The 10,392-nt window shown below is 38.4% G+C and overlaps 2 protein-coding genes across 2 annotated transcripts; one reads left to right on the top strand and one right to left on the bottom strand.

Annotated features, from left to right (window-relative positions):
• Nucleotides 1-5,763: 5,763 nt before the first annotated feature.
• Nucleotides 5,764-7,437, bottom strand: BDR25DRAFT_337395 (uncharacterized protein). Its single transcript, XM_033693184.1, has 2 exons — nt 7,267-7,437; nt 5,764-7,216 (listed from the first exon to the last, which is right to left on the bottom strand). Exons 1-2 carry the CDS (start codon nt 7,301-7,303, stop codon nt 5,826-5,828), a joined length of 1,428 nt encoding a protein of 475 aa, XP_033541386.1. The 5' UTR covers nt 7,304-7,437; the 3' UTR covers nt 5,764-5,825.
• A 275-nt stretch (nt 7,438-7,712) lies between these two features.
• On the top strand, nt 7,713-9,323 carry BDR25DRAFT_95428 (alpha/beta-hydrolase). Its single transcript, XM_033699295.1, has one exon. It carries the CDS (start codon nt 7,906-7,908, stop codon nt 8,959-8,961), a length of 1,056 nt encoding a protein of 351 aa, XP_033541385.1. The 5' UTR covers nt 7,713-7,905; the 3' UTR covers nt 8,962-9,323.
• Nucleotides 9,324-10,392: the final 1,069 nt, after the last annotated feature.

The raw sequence follows: 10,392 nt of genomic DNA, 5'->3' as shown, positions 1-10,392 counted from the left end.
CTTACTCTAAAATAGCGCTAGTTAGTTAAAGAAGGTAACACTAGCTAACTATAAAAACTAAAATAGTAAGCTATATTACTATAACTAACTTATAATTTTTAATTTTAATAAACTAAGAATTAAACTACTTTAAATTGTACACAACTTGCCTGTTAGAGAACACCTAGGCAGAGGAAAGACTCTTAACCTACTATAGAGAGAGTACTACTAGCCCTGCATGTTCTATACTGTACGCTAATACGTATTATGTTGCTATACTTGCTGTAAAGTAAAGGCCTTTTAAGAAAGGTATAATAGCCTACTTAAACTACTTTTAATCTTTATATAAGCTTAAAAAGATATATTAATTAATTTTATTATAAACTTACTTTTATCTAAAAAGTATATAAATATTATAGTAGTTATTAATTACTTAACTAAGTATTAACACTTAATACTATGTTCTTTTATAACTGCCTCTAATATAGCCTAGTTATTCTACTAATACATATAAGTTTACTATAGCCTGCCTAACATAATTATATTAGACAGAGGTACACAGTTTGTCTTAGCCTTTTAGGACAAACTCTGTAAATAGCTCTAAATTGTTCTTTATCTATCTACAGCTTTTTACCTAGAGACTAACAGCTAGACTAAGAACGTAAATGCTATAATAAAATAAGTTCTACAAGTGTACACAAACTACTAGTAGGATAACTAGGTAAAATAGTTAGCTATAGCATAGTTTAAAGCTAATAACATAACATCTAAATTAACATAAGTATCTTTGTTTTTAGCAAACTATAGATACTACTTTTAAATAAGATTTAAACTACTTTTAAATACTCTCTAACTAACTTATTAATTTATATAAGTAATAGATGTAAATAAACTTATTAACAAAATTTAAAATATATTTAAATATATTTATAAAAAGCTTACATAGGCTTAAGCTTTTTAACAAGAGTACATAAACTAATTTTAAACTCTTACCCCTGCGTATGCAGCTAGCAAGAAGGTCTAGCTAGACACTAGAAATATTTAAATAAACTAATAATTAAAAAAACTTAATTAGAAGAACTGTAGCCTTTTTATAGTAGCTTATATAGTTTTATTATATGCTTACTAATTAATTCTACCTAACAGCATAAAGATACACCCTGTGTTCTACATATTATTGCTGCGCTAAGCAGCCTTTAAATTTAACTATCTACTTAAACAGCTAAACTTACTACTTAAACCTATTATTATAAATAATAAACTAGAATATGTTGTAAAAGATATTAAATAAATCTAGTTTAATAAAAAGAAATGTATTTATAAATACTTTATAAAATAAACTAGATACAACAAACTGTTATAGGAACCTATAGAAGCCTTATAAAAGAACTTTATAGTAACTTAATTCTACGCTTAATACTTATTTAAACTAAACTTGTACCCTAATAAAGACAACCTAATGCTAGAACTACTAATATAAAGGATTCTCTTCCTAATAAGGGGGGGGGTACTGTTACAGTATCCTCCCTAGATCCTAGACATAACTGTATTAGACGCGTACTAGAGTATTATTAGTGCACGTCTAACATAAACATAACATAACATAGACATAAACTTAAGCATAAACTGCTTTAACACTAACTAAACTTAGAATAGGCTTAATTTATACTTAAAGCGCTTAGACTTCTAAGCTAAGTATTTAATTACTAATTTCCTTTTAAACCTTCCTGTTCCTTACATAATGTCTTGTACCTACTATAATACCTCACGTAGTAATTAAACTAGACCTCTGTGACGCTCTATAACCTTACTCGTGCACAATCGTGACAGCGTGCTGCAGTTAAACGTTTTTGTTATGCGTCTATTACCTGTCTAATACTACTTTGCTAAGCATTATGCCGCAACTATTCTTTAACCTAAACAACCTACTTTAATACGCTAACTATTACTCTAAGCAAGCTTTGCTTTTATAGATTATTTATAAACTGTTGTAGTATTTTAAAGGCTAGATAATAATAAAGGGTAGGTAATTATTACGCATATATTTAAGCTATATGCATAAGAATTTTCCTCTTCGCTAGCAGGTGTAGCTAATATAGCTAATTCTTTACACGCTAAGCATAATCTAGGCTATGTTAGCATAAACTAGCCTAGTATGTTTATAAAGTGTTATTTAAAGCTTAAAGTAAAGTTTAAGTGTAAATATAACTATAAAAAAGCTTTATATAACAATCTTAAAGTAATTTACAGCTAGTTTAGCCTTATAGATAATATTAAAGCTAAGTATAGCATCTAAAATAATAACATATATAACTTTAATAAAATAAGCTTTATAATAGACTAGATATCTACTACAGCAGTTGTAATAGGTTTAGAGAGATAAGAATAGCTAAAAGCAGTCTAACTAGGTAACTAGAAATAGATAATAGCTATTTAAAGCATTAATGTTAAAAAGTAAGCTATTTTACTTTTTATTATTTTTTAGAATAGTAATTACTTTTTAAACTAGTATAAAAAATTTTACTTTAAAATTAAGTTAGTATAGTCTTTAAGTATAGCTAGACTACTAATAAGCTTAGTTTAGACTAGTTAAAGCACTTTAACGCGCATATAAAGAAGTGTACTATTAGTAGCTACTGTCTACTAGTTATTAACAGCTATAAGAGCTATAGCTTACTTTATTTCTAGTAATACTATAAAGATAATAAAATTATTACTATTTATATACTTTTTTACTTATTACACTTTTTGTAGCTACTTAATATAAGTTGTTTTACTCTTTTTAAAAAAGTGTATAAGCGCTAAGCTAAAAACTTTATACGCAACTAGATTACTTATATTATAAAAATAAAGGTTTTACTATGCGTTAAAGTAGCTTATAATACTATAATTACTTTTAGTAATATCTGTAACGATTCTCGTTCCATCTCGGGTCGCCCGGAACCCATCCGAAGGGCCCCTGTATCGGCTCCGACCCTGGCTCGACCCTGACTCGACCTGGCCCCGACTCTGCCCTGCCCCCTGCTGTTACCCCTATTCCCTCATGTATTTAGTCGCACCTCGCCCCTGTAGCTAGCTCAGTAGTTTTCTAATATCCTTTTGTACAAGGCCTTGTCAGATTGAAGCACTGTTTCTGGGCTTCCTGAGATGAATGATGGGTTTGGATATGATGTATGGGATGATGATTGATTGTATTGATTTATCGATCCTTTTTCTGCTCTACTCGTGTTGCTCGGCTTTTTGTTTTGCCGATCCGAGTCCCTCGCGCACTTGCCCTATGCGCGACCAGCTTGCAACATGCTGCAATTTGCTGCAACATGCAGCAATTTGCAGCAACATACTGTTCGAGCTTATTGCTCGTACCATGTAGCAGCTTTCGTCAAGCGTTCCTCCTGTCTTGACAGTAGGTGCGCATATCTGACAATAGCATTTAGAATAATAATATATATAACTTTAATAAAATAAGCTTTATAATAAACTAGATCTTTACTAGTTATACTTACACTTAAACTTTATTTTAAGCTTTAAATAATGTTTAATAAATATACTAAGTTAGGTTATACTAATATAGCTAAGATAATCTTTAGCGTGTAGAGAATTAGCTATATTAGCTATAGCTACTAGCTAAAGAAAAAATCCTTACACATCTACCTTAAGTATATGCTTAATAATTACTTACTTTTTATTATTACTTAGCTTTTATAAGTTAGCTATAAAATTAGCTGTTGCGTTTGCTAAAAGGTTAATCTTCTAGCTAGCACAGCAGAAGGATATATATAGGCGGATGTATGCAACACACCCCCTAGCTTGAACAGTGGAACTAGAGAGGTAAAACAACCTTAACACCCTCTCTCCTAGCCTAAGCAGCAGAACTTAGAGACAGATCTAAGTACAAGGTAGCCTCTGTAATAAGCGCACTACCTAAATGCTTTTTGCTAAGCGTAGGAATTAAACACACAGTGCTTAGGGATAATGTGTTTTAATTAGTAAGTAGAGGTGCAAAAATCTTTATGCGCCAACTATCTACACTCTGCTGTGAACTAGGCTTATAACTGTTGCGTTTTGTTAAAAGGTTAACCTCTCTGCTAGCACAGCAGAGGGATATATATAGGCGGATGTATGCGACATTAGCTTATAAAAGTTATTTAATCTATTAGTTATTTATTATTTTTTAAAAGACTTTATATATAGCTATAGTATCTTGCTTAAAAAGTATTATGTTTTATTTAAAAGCTTAAAGTGTAAGCTATATTATATATTTTTTTAACATGTTTAAGTAGTGTTATTAGAAATGCATTAGAAAGGAGTAGTTTAGTGTAGTCTTAGTAAAAGTAAGTAACTTATGTGTGTAAGCAACTTGCCTGTAGGGTACGTTAGTTTAAAAAATATAGTAAGTCTACTATAAGAACTATAATTTGTTTGCTTACAGGTTATAGAAACAATCTAAGGCAGCGCTACAACACCTAGACTTTAAAAGCGTTGAGAATTTACTAAATAAACCCTCTTGTAGCGATGATTTTAAAGGCGGCAAAACATTAGATAAAAAATAAGATGCCCTAGACAATGCCCGTCTGTATTAACATATTAGCAACCTGTTGCATGAAAATTCTAAAAACAATAACAATCCGATGACTACGCGAGCAGTGCTATCTACGCATAGTGGTCCTACTAAGATCTCCACAAGACTAGTCTTGTCTCCTATAATAGAAATAGTATGCTACTAACGAGAGCTACTGCTTGTCATGCTAACCGAGCGTTGAACTAGTCTAACAGTCTTATATCTTTTATTACTAAAGATGTTTATACTAAACTTCAAGGCAATTTAGCTACCAATTGAAGATAGAGCGGATGTTGCAGCATCTAGCACTAGTACGAATGTAATAGATGCGAATATATTAACGCTCTGTAACATTTGTAACCAAGCTCAAGTCCTGTAAGGGGGGCTTGACAACAAAATTAGCTGCCTTAAGGAAGAGCATGATAGGATAAATTGGAAGAATAGACTTTGACGGCTACAACAACTAGATAAGGAAGAAGATGAGATAAGGAGAAAATTAGAAGGGCTATAATATTCGAAAGATAGGTTATCTATATCCCCGGAGAAAGATAGTTGGTATTAATTAGTGCCATTGCGCCTTGTCTAAGATCATTACCGGCTTGGGTGCCTTGCATTTGTTTTCGAAGAAGGAATGCCTTTGGTTAGGTGGAGAGATACTAGTACTAGCATTCAGTATTGTGAGGAGATAAGATGGCAAGGTATACTTTTAAGCTACAAAGTATTAAAATTAAGCATCGAGATCTTTGAACAGCAAGTCCGTTGAGTCATTGCATCTGCAGGTGGGCAGCGGATCGGATCCGTGCACTCGGGAGCTAACTAAGTCGCGTATCCACTGCAACAGCCGTATAGTACGTTGCAATGCCGCCGTAGCCGTTGCAGCTTAACGCTTCTTGGCAAGTCCTTCGTCCGCGATACAAGAGGCTTGGAGTGTTGTGAACTGCATCAGACTGCTCCTGCTCATCTTTGCTTAGATGGGGCCGACCGACCAGCTAAGATAGTAAGGAGAACATGTACTTTATTGCAGGACAATTAAGGCTTAGATAGTTAAGCTATTATAGTAAATAATTAGCGCGTTGAACCCTAACCCCACCTACGTTAGCACATTTTTACGTGGTTTTCGCGAGATGAGATGAGCTTGCGCAAGATAGAGCAATTTGTTTCCGCCGTACAAACTCGGCTAGCGTTGCCGTGCATGCCGAAGTCGTTCGGAGAGGGAAGACAAAAAACTCGAATGTGCCAACTACCATGATGGCTATTGTGATTCTTGTTGAAACAATGCATCGCGTTTCTATATGGAATGCTCTGTAATGGAAACAAAATAATCTCTGATTCCTTCAATGGTCTTGTCCACTAAACCTTCCTCAATAGCGGCTTTTGGCCAAGCAAAGCCGATTGTCATACCTTCAGTATGCAGAACCACTGTCATTTGTAAACATGCTCCTAGAGCAAACGCACACCGACTGACCGTTGCTCTTCCGGCCTGCCAGACAAGTTTGTTACCCAGATTCGCGTCTGAATAAGGCACGTGAGGACCAATGTACGCTAATTCCAGAGACTCACTGCGAGGTCCACCAATCATCGGTTTCAAAAGAGCTTGGAGATCTGGTATATTCTTTAAGCCGGCAATGTTAAGATATGTTTCTCCAGAAGGTGCTGCACGCGAGAAATACTTTCTCGTATCTGATTGAACTTTGCGAGCTGCAGTCCAAATATCGCCTAGCTCAGAAGAGTCCTGCCCACAAAAATCTGAGCGGAATATTCTAGTTCTGAAGGCGTCGAAGAAGTTCCCCATCACGCCATCGACGGCTTTTGGAGGTAGATCAGTACGTATATCGACGGGAATATTGACGTCCATGGACTCTGTTGTGGGGGGAAGATTGCTGTATATCGTCTTGGTGATGAGAGCGTTGAGGCCAGCAGGTGTCGCAACCTTGTTTTTTTTGCATTCTTGTGTGAAGGCTTGAACCATTGGTGGCGAGAGAGTGAGTGTTGCGTATCCAGTCTTACTAGGCACTTCGGTGAGATTGCCCAGCCAATCATTGTATTTTGGCGCATCAGTCTGTGGCGCATCTTCAGGAATCAGCAGAGAATGTATTGACTCCAGCGGCGGACCGATCCCATCGTCGTCTTTGGATGATATGATGTATTCGACTTGGGACTTCATGGCGGAATGCGAAGAAGATAGAGTATGCAGAGCTTTGTGAAATGCTCGGTGTAGAATTTGAAAAGAAGCGCCATCGGCTATCGCATGATGGACCATGAAGTTAGTCGTGAATTGCTGTTCCTCTGCAAAGTCATAGAGGACGATCGATCGCCACACCGGCAAGATGCCCTGGTCAGATTTGAAGCTGGTGTTGACTTGTTGTTGCAACAGGGCATCAAGTTCTGCATCTCTGCCGTTGCCATCAGTAGGTATGGGTTTTTGCCGCTGAATAAACGAAGTGACTTTTCTAAGATCGATGGACGGTAGGCGCGCGAAGTAAGTTTCTGCGCCCTCGGCAACAATCGGAACAGCAAACAGTGTAGGAAGCTCACGAAGCATTTGAGCCAAGGCGTGATATATCAAGGGCTCGAGATCGGGGATCGATAGTGCCTGAGAAGCCTTGTAATGCACAGAGAAGCCTGCTGTTGTGTATAGATCCAGAGCATGTGCCACCGCCGCCATCTCCTCCAGCTTCCCTGAAACGATCCATTAGAGGCAAGTGTAAGAATATCATGTAGTGACATACCTGCTGCTCGTAGTTTCTTGAGCTGACTGATGTCCATGATGATATGGTGGAAGAGATCGTTCTCAGTCTAAAGGACTTGTCGTGAAGAGCCGCTTCCATTAAGCAGAATCACAGATTGAGAGAGTGGAGGGAAGCTTGAAAATTCGATGAGCGTGGGGAACGGCCTTGACGAATTCATGGCCACCATTTCGGCGAATGTGAGCAGCCCTATTTTGGTTCTCTTCCGCCTTCCTGAAGCGGTAGACATTGATAATAACGTAATAATTGACTCGAATGTCCTCACTTGCAGTAGTGTCAAGACAGCTTTCTTGGTATTTGCATGCAGGTGAGCTGTGTGAACGACAGCCACAATAGTTAGGGTGGTGAGTCACCTGCAGATGTCAAAGTTAGCGTGGTGGATGTCTTGGTAGTTAGAGAGCTTTCGTTCCCGTAACTTGTTTTCGCATCGCGAACGTGAACCACATTCTTGGCGGTTAATCTTCCGTCGTCACAGGGTTCAACGCCTTGCTCTTTCATGTCCAAATTTTTGGTATCGTCAGTCACCACTTCGATTCATTCCCGATCAAAAAACAATCTCCCGTCCACTGGACGTGATTATCCTCTTTGCGTTGAAGCGATCTTTCTCTCTAAAGCGTCAACATGGCACAGTATCCTTTCCCATTCAGCCAGGCTGCGAAGCTTGATTCAAGGATCATTCCTCGCCCAGCCTATGACCCTGAGCTCGTGAAGCTGCTTGATGCTACTACAATCCCCGAGGAGTTCGATCTTGACTTGATGCGTGGGGTCTCAAAAGACGAACATCAATGTCCACATGGTGAGACGGAGGAGACGGAATTCAGTGCGGATACGATTCTCAGAGACAAACCCTTTCTACTCCATGACGAGCATTCAATTCTTGGACCCGACAACACTACGGTCATCCTTTCCGTTTTTACGCCAAAGGAACCCTCGAGTACTCCACGGCCCGTTTTGTACCATATGCATGGAGGTGGACTTGTCAGTGGAGACAGGTTCACTGCGCTCACACCTATCATCGACCTTTTGGAGGGCATTGACTGTGTCGTGGTGTCTGTTGAGTATCGCTTGTCACCCGAGACTCCTCAACCAGGCCCTAGCGAAGATTGTTATGCCGGGCTTGTGTGGCTTTCTGATAATGCTAATAAGCTCGGGATCGATCCAGCCCAGATTGTGCTCTTCGGTGTCTCCGGTGGGGGTATAGTGGCCACAGCGGTGTGCCTCATGGCTCGAGACCGAAAGAATCCTTCCATCCCGATCAAAGGTCTGATGCTGTATGCACCTCAACTCGACGACCGGTGTGAAACACTGTCAGATCAGCAATACGAGTACGGTAATCCAACCAGCACACCATGGGTGCGTGCCTGTTGGGATCTTGTGCTTCCGAATATTCGTGGCACCGACAAAGTCACACCTTACCACGCACCAGCCCGCGCCGAAGACTATTCTAATCTCCCCCCGACCTACGTTGATGCTGGCGAGTGCGAGGTTTTACGCGATCAGGCAGTACAGTTTGCGACGAACATGTGGCGGTGTGGATCTACTTGCGAGTTGCACATCTGGCCTGGAGCATACCATATCTTCGAGATGATTAACAACCCCGACCACTTGCTCATTCAGTCAGCCAAGGCAGCGAAAGCCAATTGGTTCAAGAGAATGATGACGACCCGAAGCTGTTAGGATTTTGGTGCACAGGCGTACGGCTGAATCCAGATACGGATATCACATGTTGTGAAGATTTCGCGACGGCTATGAGGACGCCAACGTCTTACACATGTCTTGTACACGTCTGAGTATGTGAGGGTACTGTGCGAGATATGCGGGTCTTGAAGGAGGCTCCGAGGAGCACTCAGTTAGCCGCGGGCTTGGCAGACGTGTATATACGGACCAGTCATAGCTACTCTAGAAAATCAGACATCTCATGCTTTTCTATCTCAGCTCAGGGAGTCAGGGTTCAAAACAGAAGCGAGTAACCGTCAGCGTAAGAATTATTTAGGCAGTGGTGGTTAGCGATAAAGTAAGTTCAGTGTGATTAAAATAAACTTGATGTTCGCAATCCTATGATTATTTTCGCAATTATTCCTAAGCCCTTATGATATCCTTAGGAGTCTGTATTAGGTCAGGTTTGCCAAGAGTACAGCGGACAATTAAAAGGTAAAGTGACAAAAGTTAACTCAGAAAAATTTCCCGCACCTTTACACACCTTATATAACGTTAGTCTTAAATTAACCTGTAGAACACTTCTGTACTCTAATATATATTTAATTTTTTTTAAACTATACAATACTATTTTAGCATGTGTAGTTAGTATATAGACTTGTTTTAAAATGTAGTTATATACGATAGTAGGCAGTTGTTATAGTTATGTTACAGCTATCTAACCACCGAGTGCCCTAGACTTGGCACAGGGTATATAGGCTCCTCAGCTTCCATCCCTCTGCCTCCAACCCTAAGGTTTACTCTCTTCTGCTCTCTTTCTACTTCTATCCTGCATCCCCTCTCTGCGCTTTGTGCTTCCTACGTAATACCTCCTACATGATAAACCTTTTGTTGTGCATACATTTGTCTGCCTATATATACTAGAATCTAGTTAAGTTTAGCGCCTAGTTTAAGCGTATTAATAAAATACAATAGTTGTATAAAATCTATAATTAAAATCTTTATAATCTTACTAAAATAAATTTACAATAAACGTTAACGTACCTAACAGGTTGGCCGGCCACACAGGTTGGCCGGCTACTTTTGCCAAGCCCCTACTAAAACCACCCTATTCTCTCGCAAAACAGCCTACTTTAGCCCTGTATAAAGTAATACAACATAAGATATTATTTAGAGTCTACTTTTACTACTTACTTACATATACACAAGTTATGCCTAGTCTAATTGCACTGCCTATATTACCTTTAACTTAGCTTACTTTCTTTAGCGCGCACCTGCGTCTTTAGCTTCTTCCTATTACTACACGCTCTAAACTTCTTTAGAGTAGTTAGATAAGCTTTATTCTTAACTATTAAAGTTTTTTTTACCTAAATCTGCTTCCTTTTATGTAATCTATATTATGTAGTAGCCTTATTTACTGCTTAAAGCTTTATAATCTTATAGTCTACTTTA

The sequence above is a fragment of the Lindgomyces ingoldianus genome (assembly GCF_010093535.1).
Source record: "Lindgomyces ingoldianus strain ATCC 200398 unplaced genomic scaffold BDR25scaffold_44, whole genome shotgun sequence".
Taxonomy (NCBI): domain Eukaryota; kingdom Fungi; phylum Ascomycota; class Dothideomycetes; order Pleosporales; family Lindgomycetaceae; genus Lindgomyces; species Lindgomyces ingoldianus.
The sequence above is the reverse complement of the archived record's forward strand: the minus strand, read 5'-3'. Positions and strand labels throughout refer to the sequence as shown.

Bases quoted from the DNA above. Each gene is read 5' to 3' on its own strand.
- BDR25DRAFT_337395 (XM_033693184.1), bottom strand. From the start codon at position 7,303: ATGGACATCAGTCAGCTCAAGAAACTACGAGCAGCAG. The intron at 7,217-7,266 runs GTATGTCACTAC...GGATCGTTTCAG, and splicing joins CAAGAAACTACGAGCAGCAG to GGAAGCTGGAGGAGATGGCG.
- BDR25DRAFT_95428 (XM_033699295.1), top strand. From the start codon at position 7,906: ATGGCACAGTATCCTTTCCCATTCAGCCAGGCTGCGAAGCTTGATTCA.